At 36.4% G+C, this 17,847-nt stretch overlaps 1 protein-coding gene across 1 annotated transcript in view; it reads left to right on the top strand.

Annotated features, from left to right (window-relative positions):
* LOC121430641 (voltage-dependent calcium channel subunit alpha-2/delta-1-like) overlaps positions 1-11,135 on the top strand; it is a 50,041-nt gene extending 38,906 nt beyond the window's left edge. The window contains exons 16-23 of the mRNA XM_041627961.1: positions 672-903; positions 1,663-1,818; positions 3,720-3,928; positions 4,779-4,980; positions 5,577-5,787; positions 6,480-6,618; positions 7,278-7,440; positions 8,171-11,135. Of these exons, the coding sequence (XP_041483895.1) occupies positions 672-903; positions 1,663-1,818; positions 3,720-3,928; positions 4,779-4,980; positions 5,577-5,787; positions 6,480-6,618; positions 7,278-7,440; positions 8,171-8,396 (1,538 nt within the window). The 3' untranslated portion in view covers positions 8,397-11,135. The remainder of the gene's footprint in view (positions 1-671; positions 904-1,662; positions 1,819-3,719; positions 3,929-4,778; positions 4,981-5,576; positions 5,788-6,479; positions 6,619-7,277; positions 7,441-8,170) is intronic.
* The last annotated feature ends 6,712 nt before the right edge of the window (positions 11,136-17,847 follow it).

Genomic DNA, 17,847 nt, shown 5'->3' with positions numbered 1-17,847 from the left:
ACTAGTCTGCAGGCACAGACCCTGATTAAAACTTTGATCAGCAAGTGTGTCTTCGCGCAAAGACTAGCAAATACAAAGTTTGGGCCTTCGGTACACAAGGCATGAGTAGGCTGCACATTCAGACCCTTAACTCGAGTGAAGGGTTTGCACAGCAGACTAGTGTTTGACTGCCCGTGAAACTGACAACCCCAATTACAAGCTTGACACTGACAGATAGGCCTAGGAGGTAGACATGGTATAATTATAGATTGGTTAACACCTGTGTTTCTCTACTTAATTTTCAGTTAGGTTCTATACAATCATGTATATGTGCTTTTTTTCTGGTATCTACTTGAAGGCTCACTTTTGTTACCTCATAAAGAATTGTATATATATATATAAACTCCTCAAAAAAGTTTTAAATTTCAGTTTGATCGATGATCCCTCCTCAGATTTAGTAAATATTAATGTGTAATTAATATCAATGAATAGATCATTTAATTCTCTTTAAAATGATACCCTATATGATATGGTTATGGTCCACATGGAGGTACAGTGCCTTGAAATGTAGGGCAAGGTCAAAATTCAAAAGTTGCAAGTTTGTTTTCATGCACATCAACATTAACATGGAATCAAACACTCCTCTGCACAATTTGCTTATCAATTTCTGTTTACTTTGATCCAATCTGTAGGAGCGTTTGAAGAAATCGAGGTGTACTACGATGAACCTAAATACCCCCATTTAAGAGTGTCCTACAAATACTCTTCAATCCGCTTTGCTCCAAAGTGCTACTGCAACCCGAATGCTTTCCTCTTCGATGACGATCTCGCCACTAAGACAGTCAGGGCTCACAAGTTTTTTAACGGTAACGACACCGACGTCGGCTGCAGTCATCCTGATGGTGTCTTTGAACAGAATACCAGGTTTGTTATTAAACCGTTGCAAGAAAATCTTGGAAAATTACACATTTCTTATTGGAAAATGATGAATAAATGCATTTTACTTATAATAGAAGGGGTGTACAATTACAGTGTGTGTCTGATAATATATCTACTGCACAAATAAATCAATTGTTTTGATAAGCTTGCATTTTAAAACATAAAATCACACATTGTGTATTTGGAGGCGCTACTCGTTTGTAACTTCACAGAATCAAAACTTTTTGATTTATTACACTAAAAAACAGTATGTTTTTGTTATTATTATTATTATTGCACTGTATTCTGTTTTCCCTTCACCGTTTGTGCCCTCCACCAACTTCTAGCTCCATGCTTAAGATAGCTGTCTCCCACATTTCAAATGTGTTATGTTGAGATATTTTTTTTCTTCTCATATACATGTTTCAATAATCCTTAAAAAAAGAGAAAACTTTCATGTATAATGATATTATAATTATAATAATGTTATGTATGTTGACCATTATGTTTGCTTATCATTTTGTTATTATTATAGTTGTATATACTTCTATTATTGGAATCTGGAAATCAAATAAAATTATACTGTATTCCATTTTGTATTGTAAATATTCCTGGAACATTTTCATACTATTGTTGTTTTATAATTATACTTGTATATACTTCTGTTATTGGAATCTGGAAATCAAATCAATTCAAATCAAATAAAATAATACTACATTCCATTTTGTATTGTAAATATTCCTGTAACATTCTCTTATTATTCAGAGCTGATGTATTAATCACATCTCAAATTGAACCCATATGGAGAAATCGAACATCACCCCTTCTGAGAGATGTCAAATGGACTTACATAGGATGCCGCAGCGGAGTGTTTCGAACGTACCCAGGTCATAGGTCACGGAGACCATACGACCCTACAAAGTAAGAACATACAAAAAACTTTAGTCCTTTCAGAAAAAACTTGTGAAGGATTTGGGGATCTTTAGATTTTTTAATTATTTTTCAATAAATTTCTTATTTGTCAAATCCCATTAATTCCTGCTTGTTATACATGGCCTAATCCTTTTATGATTAATTCCTCTTTTGATTAAATCCCATTTTGCATATGGTATAGAAGGCGACACTGCATTGGTTAGATCATGCTAGAGGATGACGCACGCTTCTGCGTATCAATAAACATCAGCATTTAAGCAGGACTTTAAGTCATACTTATCTCTTTGTATCTCTGCGTATTAATCAATAAGATAGGACGTTACATATCAAGTGTGCATCAGCATTTAAGCATGACTTTAAGTCATACTTATCTCTTTGTATCTCTGCGTATTAATCAATAAGAAAGGACGTTACATATCACGTGTGCATCAGCATTTAAGCAGGACTTTAAGTCATACTTATCTCTTTGTATCTCTGCGTATTAATCAATAAGATAGGACGTTACATATCACGTGTGCATCAGCATATAAGCAGGACTTTAAGTCATACTTATCTCTTTGTATCTCTGCGTATTAATCAATAAGATAGGGCGTTACATATCACGTGTGCATCAGCATTTAAGCATGACTTTAAGTCATACTTATCTCTTTGTATCTCTGCGTATTAATCAATAAGATAGGACGTTACATATCAAGTGTGCATCAGCATTTAAGCAGGACTTTAAGTCATACTTATCTCTTTGTATCTCTGCGTATTAATCAATAAGAAAGGACGTTACATATCACGTGTGCATCAGCATTTAAGCATGACTTTAAGTCATACTTATCTCTTTGTATCTCTGCGTATTAATCAATAAGATAGGACGTTACATATCAAGTGTGCATCAGCATTTAAGCAGGACTTTAAGTCATACTTATCTCTTTGTATCTCTGCGTATTAATCAATAAGATAGGACGTTACATATCACGTGTGCATCAGCATTTAAGCAGGACTTTAAGTCATACTTATCTCTTTGTATCTCTGCGTATTAATCAATAAGATAGGACGTTACATATCACGTGTGCATCAGCATTTAAGCAGGACTTTAAGTCATACTTATCTCTTTGTATCTCTGCGTATTAATCAATAAGATAGGGCGTTACATATCACGTGTGCATCAGCATTTAAGCATGACTTTAAGTCATACTTATTTTTTTGTGTATCCCCCTCCCCCATCTTGTCAGGGGTTGATTGGGGGTGGTGGTGCAGGGGTAAACAATATGTTCTCATTATCTTTCTCCTTCGCTAAGTTTGTAATTTCACACTGCCCCACCCCTTCCTCATTTGTTGTCAACATGAAGTTCTAACATATATAGTTGTTGTTTTCACCATTTAGCCCATTGTACCTAAATCATTTGATATTGAATTTGCTATTATTATTATTATGATTTATTTGGCAAAATGAAGAGAACATAAAGAATACATACAATTCAGATATCAAAGAATGAACAATAAGATAGAAATTAACCACTGGATTGCCAGGGGTAGAAATAGTTAACTGAATAACTGTGGCAATACGCCTTCTGCCCCACTTCCAGTGGTTATAAACATATACATACATTAATTTAAAATATCAAAATCATACGAAATGTTAAGATCAGTTTAACTTAAGAAAAACCTGAAACTTAATTCCTGACAATATTGTAAATGAATTAGTTATAAATTAATATATAGCTATAATATGTATTAAGTGAAGAATAAACATATAAACTAAATTAGGAATACAGCCACTAATCTGTAGGCCTATATATTACTGGTAGACCTACTTACAAGGTGAATATTAAAAAAGAAGAGGTAAAGGGAAATACACATTTATCCTTTAACCATCATCCTCATCTTTTTTGCATCAGACGGCCCTGGTTTCACAAGGTGATTGTGAACCCCGATAAGACTACCATCTCCACAGCTTACATGGATGCAGCGGGGGTCGGGAAGATCATCAGCCTCTCACAGGCAGTCTTTGAAGGGATGGAGAACAAGACGAGGGAGTCTTGTGAGAAACTGACCGGGAAGCTGCCCGGAGGATGCGAGTGTCAGACTAATAAAGACTGCATCTCGGGTGAGGGATTTTGATTATAAGGATATAGTGATGATGATGGTGATAATGATGATGGTGATGATGATGGTGATGATGATGATGATGATGATAGGGAAGATCATCAGCCTCTCACAGGCAGTCTTTGAAGGGATGGAGAACAAGACGAGGGAGTCTTGTGAGAAACTGACCGGGAAGCTGCCCGGAGGATGCGAGTGTCAGACTAATAAAGACTGCATCTTGGGTGAGGGATTTTGATTGTAAGGATATAGTGATGATGATGATGATGGTGATGGTGATGGTGATGATGATGATGATGATGATGATGATGTTTGTGATTATGGTGATGATGAGAAAGTAGAGGAAAATATGATGGTGATGGTGATGGTGATGATGATGATGGTGATGGTGGTGATGATGGTGATGATGATGGTGATTGTTATGATGTTTGTGATTATGGTGATTGCCAGGACAATAATAATGAGGAGGGTGGTGATGATGATGGCAAGGATGGTAATGGTAATGAGAACAAGAAGAGGGACCCTTAGGGGATCACTTACCAGGAATTGGCCTTAAGGAATCAAACATCAAACCAACAAGGACTGCATCTCTAAATGAGTATCAATGGACTTAATTGATGTTAAATGATGGCACCAAATTTTGATGCCATCAAATGATGGTGATGATGTTTGTGATTGTGATGATGATAATGAGGATGATGGCCATGATGATAATAAGGTGGTCATGATGATGAGGGTGTGGGTGATTGATGCCATCAAAATTTTTATAGCATGTAGCTTCAGTCCATGTTATGAAGACTCTTGACTTTGTAACCTCATCCTAATTATCTTCCATTACCCTTTTACCCCTAAAGGGAAGTGCTACAAGAGCGAAGCGTTAGGGTACACCAAGAACACCCGTTGCGCCTCTGAGAGGGTGGAAGCGGTTACCTCTTTGGACATCCTCTACAATGACTTCCACAAGAATGTGTACAGTATCATGCATGATAACGACATGCCCTATTCATGCGGAGACTACTACCGGTGTCCAAACGGCGAACCAGGTTGCCAAACAAGGTGAGGAACAGCCAGTTGATGAAGTACCAAAAGTGTTCTTAAATAATAATATGGTCCATTTGTATAGTGCAGCAACTATAATTGGATATACTCTAATGCACTTGATACTTGGTATTATATTATTACCCAGGCTGTAGCTGAGCCGCCAAATAGGCACTAAAAGCATTCAAGTAATAAATCCTACCGGGTACCCATTCACCTTACTTGGGTTGAGTGTAGCACAATGTGGGTAAATTTCTTGCTAAAGGAAAACATGCTAAGGCTGGGATTCGAATCCACGTCCCTCTGATTGAAAGATGAGAGTCGTAGCCACTAGACCAAGACACCCCCATACGCTTGACTTCTTTGACTTGTGCAGAGATGCCATTATTATAGACTTTGAGGAATTAATGAGTCAGAAAAATCAATTGGAATAACCTATTTTGAACCCCCAAAGTGTGGTTTGTTTCTATGCCCGAGTTATAATTAAGAAAAGTGGCATTCCGAGTCATTTGTGTGTTTTCATGCTTTCTTTCCAAATGAGCATTTTGAAATACCTGCCATTTAAGCATCTAGTTGAAAAATAATTTTTTGATTTTTGCTCTATCCTTATTCAGATGTTACCTATTTGATAACTTTGCCATGCTTATCACCGACCCGATCTTCCTGAACATCAGTGATCTTGATACGGGTAAATACAACCGAGTCCCACTTGGCAAGAAAGAGGGTGAAATCATGCATGATCTTATCTATCGTCATAGCTTCTTCCAGCGTAAGGAACAGATTGACTTCCAGGGAAGCTGCAGTGTTTCTCCCGGTGCCCCAAGGGTCAGTGTTATCGCCTATATTATTCTATAACATATATGTTTGAAAATTCAGCACGATCCGTTCCAGAGAGAGCCAATAACTTTCAGTATGTATTTTACTGATTAGCAATGATGTTGAGAGAATAGTACTAGATCAATATTCTTGAAACATTAAGTGTAGCAACTTTATTGTAAGTGATATGTAAAAGGGTTTGACTTATAGTTGTTTTCTGAAAGTTAATAAATATCGTATGGTTGCAAGAGGACGAAAATAGGGAAAATTTTAACCCAAATATTGATGCATGTGCAAAAAAGTGAAAGCGTAGCTTTTACCTTAATGTAGCAGTTGTGTAATTCATTAAGCAAACAAGTTGCATGTGGATCGCAAAATGCAAAGATGTTACATATCGGAACATATTTTCTGCTTACAAAGAAGTGTCAGAAGCATGCAATATTTTCAATAATTGTCTTTTCCATCCCAGCCTTTATTCTCAAACTTATGGCTACCCATGAATGATTTGGAATACAGAATGCGAACCCTTTATGCATTTATTCAGACTTCATAAATATTTTGCCATATTCTTCTGTTATTAAGAAATAAATGTTAAGGTCATGATCAAAATTCCTTTGCAATCAAACATCTTTTTTTTTTTGCTTTGTCAACTTTTCTGTTTTATTTGTTTTAGGTTTTTTTTTTTTTTGTTGTTCATCTAGGTCTCTTTGGATGGTATACCAAAGACACCTGAAGACCTTGATGATTTCTATCGCTATCGAGGTCCAATCCCTTCATTTTCAAACTCTGGTGGTTGCATTCAAGATGTGGTTGGCTACCAGGCAAACTCGTCGGCTCTAGGTATGAAATATGACAGCGATTTTGATTGATTGTTTGATTGATTGATCGATCGATTGGCAGATTTGTCGTTGACTGATATCTCGATTTAAATCTTCGGCCAATTATTCATGTAAAACCATCAATATCATCATCATCACCATCTGTCATCATCAGTATCATCATCATCATTGTCGTCATCATCACTATCATCATTATCATCATCATTGTCATCATCATCATTGTCATTATCATCTTGATCATTATCAATACCATCAGCTCCAGTTACATTGTCGTCATCTACAGTATCAATACCATTAACTCCAGTTACATTGTCATTATCATCATCATCCTTATCAATATCATCATCCCCAGTTACATTGTCATCATCATCATTATTATCATCATCCTTATCAATACCATCATCCCAGTTACATTGTCATTATCATCATCATCATCCTTATCAATATCATCCCCAGTTACATTGTCATTATCATAATCTTTATCAATATCATCATCTCCAGTTACATTATCATCGTTATAACCATCCTTATCAGCAGCAGCATCAATATTATCATCCTTATCAGTGCCATCACTACCAATAACTTTCGCGTCAATATCATCATCACCTCCTCATTTCCACCATCATGTACATCATACTCCGTAATTTTTTTAAATTTCAGGTTCAACCGGTTTACTCACGGGTAACATCTCCGGTCCGTGCAAATCTGGTTTCTACTATCTGACAGCTCTACCTAAAACCAATCTCTACCTGCTGGTCGTTCAGAATTGGAAGGATTCCAAAGAAAGCCTTTTCTTCAATTTCAACTGCAGAATCACGAACAAGTGAGTGTACTTCCAACGGTTTCCTTATTAATGCCGGTCTTAAGCTTTTGTAAATGGTCATTAACTATACTCTGGTATCGTCAAGCATTCCATTAAAACAAAACTACGTGTATACAAGATATTTATTGCATATTTACCCATAAAAAAAATAAATACACTGTATTGCATTTTTCCGGCAGTTAGAATTTAAAATTAAACTATCTCTAATGATTTTATTTAAAATTGTAGTTTGAGCACGCACTTTACCTATTTAATAATTCAATATCAGAAACCTGCTTGTGCATTTTTCATATGATTGAGGCGTATATCTCCTCATTTTCGAAATGAAATCTGTAATTGTAAAACACAAAATGAACACAGTTTATAAGGTAGGTGTGGTAAATCTGAAGTCACTTATAATTCTTTTATGCTATTATTTTCTTGACATTTTATGTGTGCCATCCAATAAAGTTTTACAAAAAATGGTGCTTATGTGACATTTTCTACAGTAAAGCTTAGAATATGACACTAGAAATATTTCTGTCATTGATTGTGAAAATCTATCCAATATGTTTTTCCTTTACTTTGCATTACTCAAACCGAATCAGTGATAACCTTCATTTTTTTTATTAGGCTAAGTAATGCAAGTTGTCTACACAAGCCTATGGGGATTATTAGTTTTTGGCACTTGTGCAGTATGCTCTGATATTGGACAGTAATGATAATACTATTTTATCTCTTTGTTCTTTAGGGTATCTGCAACTGGAGCCTTCAGGATCATCAATGGAACCTGTGACCACACCGACGACAAGATTTCGCTTGTCATGCAAAACAAATGCCCCATCATTAGGAACGTCAACATCCCTTGCAAGTATAATTCTGCTCCTCCGGACCGCATCCACACCGCATCTGGGCTCGTCCTCCTGCTCGCCTCCCTCCAAATATTCCTCTGTTTTCTCCAGACAGCTGTTGGATGAGGCTGGAGGGCTTCTTTGATAGAGGGCTTGGTATCTTTTTGGTGTAGCATACTAGTACTAGCAGATGGTCTCGTCTCATACTCAGAGCATTTCTCATCATCATCAGCTAAACCCACTTGCTCTATCAATTTGGCTTGATTACCATTTTGTCAAACCTCACTTGAACTAATACCTAGTGTAACTAGCATTTAGTCTGATACTCAGAGGGCCTAAGTTAGACTTTGTATAATTTCTTTTTTACACTTTGAAAATATGGTTCATAGATAGCTCATCTAACCTATTAAACCAGGGGCAGATCCAGGATTTTTCCAAAATGGGAGGCACATTTTCCCTTAAAAAAAAGGTCCTCACTTCTATATATATCAATGGCATATTCCCATTAAAAATATTTGCTGTGACTCTCGAAAGACGGGGCACACTTGTATATGGGCGACATATTTACATTAGAAATATTAACTATGACTGTCAAGGGGGGAGGGGGCATGGACCGGATGTGCACCCCCCCACCCTGGATCCGCCGTTGATTTAAACTAATTGGTGGTAGACCACGTGGAAATTAGACAAAGTCGATGTAGCCTTACTGGGACTTAGACAAAGTGGGAAATGGACTTAATGGCAGTTTGATCAAATGGTTTGTAGACCAAGTAGGATAAGATCCATTTGGAATTAGACCAAAGATGTAGTAGACGCAGCAGGTGTAGACCAAGTGGTATTTGCCAGTTTTAGGAGTGGGTAGATGATAGCGAATATCTTCAGTGAGCTTGCTTTTGTGATGTTTCAGGATTCTGTTTATTTCCACATCAAGTCCACTTTTGATTAAGATTAAGCTATGAATTAAGACATGAAAATATATGGGTTGGTATCCCCATAAACCTAGTAAAGTAAAGACTAAATTTTGTGATTGACCTTGCTGCATTACCCCAAGACAAATTCTTTTCCTTAAGCACCACTGTCACCAGGAAAAATCACGACGAGTGTTTTCAGACATATCGTCCAAGAGGCATTATTGACAAATCTGCTTTTGCCCAACGATCTGCACCTGAATGGAATAAACTCCCTCTTCAAATAGTTAATGCAGTTTCGCTTGACAGATTCCAAAAGCTCCTGCAAAATCACCTTGAAAATATCCCCCACTCCTGCTCATAACGTGCGTCCAAGTCAAATTTCATCTTCGAGATAGACTGCAGAGCCCTTTCAAGATTACAGCAGAGGTGAAATGGGATGCTATGTTTCATCTTTCATATTCAAACTATTCATGATGAGTATACCAAAGATTTAAATGAAATTTATTCAATATTACCATATCTCCTTGTTCCGTATTTCCGATTCAAAATTACACTTATATTAATTTCTCACCCCATGACTGAAATAATCTGTACTTAATAGATTAGTCAACAATATGTTGCAATATAGTGCAATGATATGGGCTTAAATTTGTTATTTTATAATGATCCAATTTGTACAATTATGAACTTGCTATATTAAGAAATCTTTCAAAACATGGGCCTTGCAATATCAATATTTATTCAGATATACATATATGTGCAAAATTTAATTTAAGCAATGCTCTATCCCCTGAAATTATTCAATGTATATTGCAATATCGTGTATAACTTCAAAACTATGGATTGACATGTAGAGTGCGTTTTGAATATTGTCATAACATGTATTTATTATTTATTGGGTATCTTGAAAATTAAACGCAAATGCGTTTCTTTGTTCACAGAATTGTCTTTATTTCTTTAGATTAGAGAAGAGATAGTGGTACGGTTGATGATATCAAGTTTAGGACTTGAAAATGGAATCCATTTCATGGGTTAATTGCTATGAAACAGAGCTATTATTATTTTGGATAAGTGGCCAAATAACTTAAAGTACAATTTACAGGAAGTATTAGCAATGATCCAAAGATACATTGATGAGGTGTTGTGTGCCGCTCTACACCACATCAAGTATGCAGACTGAAACCACAGATATTTTAATATTTTATCTTCATATTGGGGTGATTCCATGAAATTCATCCTTTTTCTATATGTCCAAGCCCCAAAAGCTTATAAAAACAAAAGGTGAATTATGATTAGAAATTTTGTGAAGGTCCTACTTATCAGCAGCAAGACCTTTATATTTCAAGGAATTGCCCTTCAAAAATTATAAGATGTACTTACACGTATCAAAGTTCATTCAGACATGTGCAATGCATCTTTGTTATTTTAATTTTGTCTGTCGTCCGTCCACAAATTTGAAACTTCTTTTGACTATGTTGTTTCTTGTCCAATTTGAGCTGTCACTCCCATTGAATTGAATCATTGACATCTATTTACCTGCTTTAGAGGGCAAGTTAACCCTGACAAAAAGTTTGAAAATTGAGATTAATGCATTTTATTTCATATTTCATGGGACAGCCGCTTGTGTGTGATGTCACAAATCAATAACTTGAAATTCTTATAACTTTTTTAATCTATGATGGATTTTTTTCAAACCTTCACAAATGTTTTTTTAATTTTTTTTCTGATATATTTACAACAATGTCTTCTTCAGGGTGAGCTTCCCCTCTTAAAGGGAAATCCAGCCTTAGCCATAAAATGTTTTGTTGGGAAGGAGAAAAATAAATTAAACATAATGGTGAAAGTTTGAAAGAAATCTGACAAGCAGTAAGAAAGTTACAGCTGCTTTAAAATTGAGATCACTAATGCTATGTAAATTTCAAATTGGCAACTGGGTAAGTAAATTATGACAAGGGTCAAGGACAACTTTCCCATAGGCCATGTACTTAATTATCAGGGATTTGTGGGTTTTTTTCCTAAGTACCCATTCCCCTGGGGCAGAAATCTAAATATAGCCCAGGTAGTATATTGTTTTATGTCCTCATAAAAGAAAAATATGATTTTAAATAAAACTTTTGGGGAAAATGACATTTTAGCCATAAAATGTATTGGAGTATATGGAAGAGTAGTCCTTGCCTTACATTCACTATGACATCCCATATGCGGCCAATTTGAAGTCTCCATGGGTAAAGTGATTACCAATATTTACAACTCTTTAAAAATTCATAACTTTTTTGTTATTTGTCCGATATTGTTCAATCTTTCACCTATCAACTTGTCTGATTTTTCTTTTCCTTATACAATCAAGTTTTTATTTGGGTTGGATTCCCCTTTAATGTGGCAATGTCATGCCAGAGTTTGAGAGGTAATAGTAACTACTATAGGTGTTATGGCTCAGTGGAGAAGTCTCAGGACTGCAAACCACAAGGTCTAGGGTTCAATCCCACTGCACCTCTAGTGTCCTTTGGCAAGGCATTTATCTACATTTGCCACTCTCGACCCAGGTGTAGTAAATGGGTACCCGGTAGGAAGGAATTCATTGAATGCTTGATGCTCCCGATCAGGGTAGCAGTTTTAAGACTGAGGTAAAAGCATGCAGTGCTTAGATACATCTGTTTTGTATTAAGCACTATATAAATGTTGCATATTATTACTTTACCATGTGAGGTTAGGAAATGAATATACATGGCATTCCCATTGCGTGTATGTGGGAAATTCCATCGGGATCGGTCCATAAGTTATACATGTAGGATGTCCATGTAACCTAGTTATCAACTATTCTATTTCACAGTGAATAGCTTTGCAGATGTGGCTAACTTTTTTTATGTGTAGATCTGAGGAAGCTCTCCTACCATTGTAGTAATTTATGTTTATCTTCAAATTCTATTCAGGATTTTGTCTTATAGTTCAAATTAATATACATTTATCATTGGCATAAAACTCTCTGGTCTGGCAGGTGTTTCATAAAGCTGTTTGTAAAGTTACGCATGACTGGAACATGGTCTTAAGTCATAAATCAATTATATTGGGATACCACATAGCACAAGAAAGGATCACCAGTCGTGCGTAAAGTAGTTTGTATGTTACGACAGCTTTACGAAACACCCACCAGGGTCCCGTAACGCAAAGGTTAGCAATTGCTCGCTTATTTCTAAGAACAATTCTGATTGGTTCATAGTCAGTCTACTTAGCTAAATGCGCATGAAACGAGGTTCTTGATTGGTCATTTCATTTAGCGATTAATCGCTAACCTTTGTGTAACGGCGTCCAGGTCTGTAATTGCAATAAAGTTGGACACAATTCTTTTGCTGAAGTGATCATTGGAAGATATTTGCCTCGTTTAAATTAGACACGGTTGTTTTTTTACTTCTGGTATGCCATGAATGGTGACAACACATTTGTTCCTGTCTATATATCTCAGAAGGCATGTGGTTAGTTGGGATTGTAATTGAGTTTTTGATTTTATGTTTAGCTTAGCATGCAGATTTCTCACCGGAGCAATTGTCACCATAGCAAATGTCATGGAACCATGTTCAATGCTCTAAACAAAGTCTGGGGTCAGCAAATAATAACCCATTTCACGTGAAAGCTGACACCCACATGACGTTAAATATCACTATTCATTCTGGGTTTGGAAAAGGTTAACTAACCCTATTAGTGTAGTAGGATTCACGGTACACCATGTACAGTGTATCTTTCTTGGGCAAGTGTTGGTCCTGAAAAGGACCACCCAATCTTGACATTTCGACAAGTGTGTTCTTCGTCCTCAGGAGAATGAGCAAAGTTTGTAAAAGCAGGCCTTATATACTCTGTCGAAGTGCCGTATGCACGGTATCTCGCAGGGTACATGTCTCTGATTGGCTAGATAAATCACATGACATCCACATTTGCGGACGTGGGTGACAACACAAAAAAATTGGGCGCGCAAAACCAGCGACGACCAGAAATGCCGTCAGTTATCATTCCCCCTAGGATTAGCATGAATGACAAAAGCCACCACTTCCGCCCATGCACTGCAGTGCTCACACGTGTGTGAAAAGTCCCGATAGGCCAATTAGGTAAATTAGCCTCTTTGTCTCGAACGGTATGCCAGATTTTGCTGAGTTAGAGGCCGCTGTCTTGAGGAACAGTGTTATGTTCCTCAAACTCCAACGCTTCTCTGACTCTCTCCGCTGATGCCAGTTAGGGGACACGGATGACCAGTCTACTCTCATCCCAGAGGATCCGGTGATCATGCGTATGAGCATGATCGATGATTGCAGACTTGTTCCTCTCATCTCTCCTTCCATGGGCCTTGTGTTCCTTAATCCGAGTGTTAAAGGAACAACCCGTCTCTCCGATGTAAACTTTACCGCATTCACAAGGAATTCGGTAAACTCCAGGGAGGTCCTTGGAGATGCGCTTGTCCTTATGGGTAGTGAGGGCAGATTGAAGCTTATTTGAGGAACTAAGACAAACCTCAATGTCGGCTTCTCTCAAAATCCTCTGAATCTTTTGAGAGGCAGCTCCTAGATGAACGACTCTCGCCTTTGGTTGTCCTACCTTAGTTAACTAAAATACCATGACCCACAGGTCTTCCTCCCCACACCCCTTTACCTCCATCCAGGTCAGTATAAGAATATAAAAAAAGAAACATGAATTAAAAGTATACAACTGAAACTGGCAACAGTTAATTTGAGGGAAACAAATGTACCATGAATCAATCAACAATCATCATTTCAATTGATTCATTGCAATATAAATAAAGAAAAGAAAAAAATGATAATGCAGTAATTGTTAGGAATGACTGCTACGGACCAAATCACATGAACAGCTGGGCTTGATTAAAACAACATACATTACAGTTGTATCAACTGTACAACCCTGCTGAATGAACATATTCCACAGTGTGGAAAACAGTGTGAAATTATTTCTTCATAGTTTTGAATTTGAGCAATGTGATTCACCTCACTTAGTCTGCTATGTTAATACATTGTGAATACACTGTGAATACTTTGTGAACACACTGTGTTTGTTAACATACTGTAAATGCATTGTGAACACATTGTGAAACTACTGTGAACATATTGTGAACACACTTTTTAAACATTTTTGACCACACTATGGACACTTTTGAACACACTGTAAACATCTTGTGAACAATCTGAACACACTTTGAACAGACTATGAACACATTGTGAACACTGTAAACAAACTGAACACACTCAACATATTATTAACACAGTGTGAACACATTGTGAACACACTGTTCATTCACTGTGGATTCATCGTTAAAACACTGTGAACACAATTTGAAGACACTGAACACACAGTGAGCACACTGAACACATTGCAAACACACTGAACACATTTTTTAACACACTGAACACATTGTTAGCACACTGTGCATGAGCACACTGAATTCAATGTGAACTTATTGTGAGCATGCCATCGACACACTGAACACACAGTGAACACATGCTTTGTTAGCACAATGTGAACATATTGTGTACACACTGAACACATTGTGAACACACTTTGAACATACTGTGAATTCACTGTGAATACAATGTGAGCATACTGTTAACACACTGTTGAAGCCCTGTAAACACACTGGGAATGCTCTGTATTCTTTCTTGCAGGTAATGTTTAACATATAATCATACAGTTAATCATAAATTGAACTGATATTTACAACGGATTGCAATTTATAGTGTAACAGAACACTGGTCTTGATCAATCACAACTCTAGTAACCTTGATTATGTAACTTTAATTGAATTTGTAGCAATATTTCAAGTTTTGTTTGAGAAGTCTTTTGTGAAAGACATTTTCGTATAGACGTAAGCATTCTGCTTATAATAGCACCCTAAGTGATGGTCCTTATTGTCTTGTCCTTATCCCCTTTATCTGATTATAATTAATCTCTAATAAACCTTGAAATTGAACATAAACTGAACTTACAAGTTGATGAAGTACACTTTGGTCATTTTAATTATGTTAAAGTGACTACCATTAAACTGGAGATTGAGGAAAGCACAACATACATGTACAGTCACCAATAATACACTACTTTTGTTGCCTGCCATTGTGTTAGGATGTATTCAAAATTTCAAATTATAGATATCCAATTATGAATGTGAAAATTGTATTCCCTCATTGGTAAGAACATTAAAAGACTTAACTTTGCATAAGTGGACCTTATACAAGGTGCGTAATTGAAGTTAAAGCAAATTTCAGAATATATTACTAGTATGATAAGCATGTGTTTATTATCAAGTCTTAATTTCACCTCATATAGTCAACAGACCACAGTCAATGTCAAACAGATTTCTGTGATCCACGAGGTATGACTTCGGCAGACTTACCTGTATGCGCTGTACAGTCAAATTTATCGTAATGGCTACCTGTCTATAGTTAGAACCTGTCTTTAGTAGCCAAAGTCAACAGATCACAGTCAAGGTCAATGCAGGCAGATTTGTGTGATCCTAGAGTTACGACTATGGTAAACTTAACTTTACACCTATAAATCAAATTTATTGTAATGGCTACCTGTCCATAGTGAAAACATGTCTTTCTTTGCCACCAAAATTTTTCCCATTTGAGGACAAGTATGTGTTTATAGAACCTGTCTATATTGCTCTCTCAAGTGGCAATTTTTTCTGTTTCCCCTTGGATGGCCTTAATGGGCAGGTTTTACTGTACCGTGCTTGTGTTGATAGGGTAATATATTCCTTGAATGACTGAATAATTTTGTATAATGGTGAAGATTTTTATGAAAAGGCTTGATATGTTAGCCCTCGGCATGCTTATGTATTTGTAGCTGTGTGGAATATATTTGTATCATGCGCAAATCGATAAGCACATCTAGCTCGTAGACCAGGGGAGAGAAAGGTGGTTGCATTCATCTTGATATCCAAACAAAGTTTTTGTTGTTTTGGTTTAATCACTATAATGCCTTTTTGATTTTGTAAAGTGATCATGAAACGTCATTTTAGTCTATGCCGAGCCATGCATGTTTGTTACATGTATGTAATGTGCAATATTATGAAAGTAGATAAGTTATTGATTTTCCAAATGGATAGCTAGTCCTCTCTTAATCTCTTCCCATCTATCTGTTACTTTTCCCCTGTAACTTTCTACCCCCCCCCCCCCCCTCTCCCTCTCTTTCTCTCTCCTCCATCCATAAATTCCTATAGTATCACCTTCTATATCTCTTTCTTTTTCCTCCTTTCACTCTATCTGTATTGTCTTAATCTCTCTCTTCGTTTTTTATATCTATTTTTCTCTGTATCTCTATATCTTTGCATTTCTTCTTCTCCCTTGTCTTTTTCCAGTCATCTTTAACCTTACGGTCCCTGTCAATTCTAATTGAGGATGCTGTGGTAGATAAAAGAGGGGCCCATTGCATGAAATTTACTGTCAGTGTCAAGGTAACTTAACTGTATGGTAAACTACCATGGTAACAATACTCAATGCGGCAAATCACAATCAACAATTTTTTAGAAGGAACAATTGGATGGCAGAGTATAATTTTTGCAACAGGTCCCATAACTGCCACCGCTGTCAACCTCGACACTTTACCAAAGTGCAATAATACATTGTACACCTCGCTATAACCATTGTTCAACTATTTGTTTTGCTTTGAGTTGTATTTTTCCTGTCCAACAGTCAACCCCATCCTGTAAATCGAAGGGAAAAAATGTATTTTTAACTCCTTGTATACAAAAATTATATAAAAAGAGGCCTTGTGCATGCATGCAGCTTTTTCCTGTCTTCTCCCACTCGTGAACATGTATGATCATTTCCTGTCTGGTCTTCATGTATGTACTTGTATGATCATTTCCTGTACTGATTAAAGGCAGTGCTCATGTTCTCTGAAGGTTTCTTTTTTATTTAATGTATTTCATGTGAGACAATTATGCTCTGAGAATGTGTGCTATAAATGTATAGCCATTGGACCTGTCTCACTTATATTCCATGATCTATTTTCAAAATTGGAATTGAAGACTGTTGCATGTAAATCTCAAATTGGGTATTTCATGAGTAGATTGCGGCAAATGGTAAGGGTTATACTCTCCCATTTTGTCCTGTACTTTTAGTATTTCTATGAATTTGCAGCTTTCTCTCATATAAACTCTCTTTTCCCCAAGTGCAATCAGATGAAATAACATAAATATGGTTTAAGTCATCATGCTAGTAAAATATATATTTGTGGTATTTTTTTTCTCAAAAGATTATATTCTATGTATTAAAGCAATAGGAAGGGTAATTTTTATCACACATCACAGTGACGTCACTTGTGTGGCCAATTTGAAGTCTCTTTTCGGTAAAGTGATCACGTTTTTTTTCCAGCATAAAGAGACATAATTGTTTGTCCGATTTTGTTCTAACTTTTGCCTTTATGCTTTTCTGATGTTTTATTTGAATTTACAACAAAACTTCCCATTGGGGTTGTGTTCCCTCTTTAAAGTATCTCTGATAGTCCTTTTACATATATATATGTATATATAGTGTGCAGTAACACTTGAAGTAGTCTTGATTATCGTATTGTGTTACATTTCCTTGATACTTAAAATGTTTAGTGACTGCTTTGTTTCTGTTGTAAAGGAAATTTCACTAAGGGTGGATTAATGATTTTGTTCTTAA

Source organism: Lytechinus variegatus, chromosome 17 (assembly GCF_018143015.1).
Source record: "Lytechinus variegatus isolate NC3 chromosome 17, Lvar_3.0, whole genome shotgun sequence".
NCBI classification, from domain to species: Eukaryota; Metazoa; Echinodermata; class Echinoidea; order Temnopleuroida; family Toxopneustidae; genus Lytechinus; species Lytechinus variegatus.
Note: the sequence above shows the minus strand (reverse complement) of the source record. Positions and strands in the feature narration are given on the sequence as shown.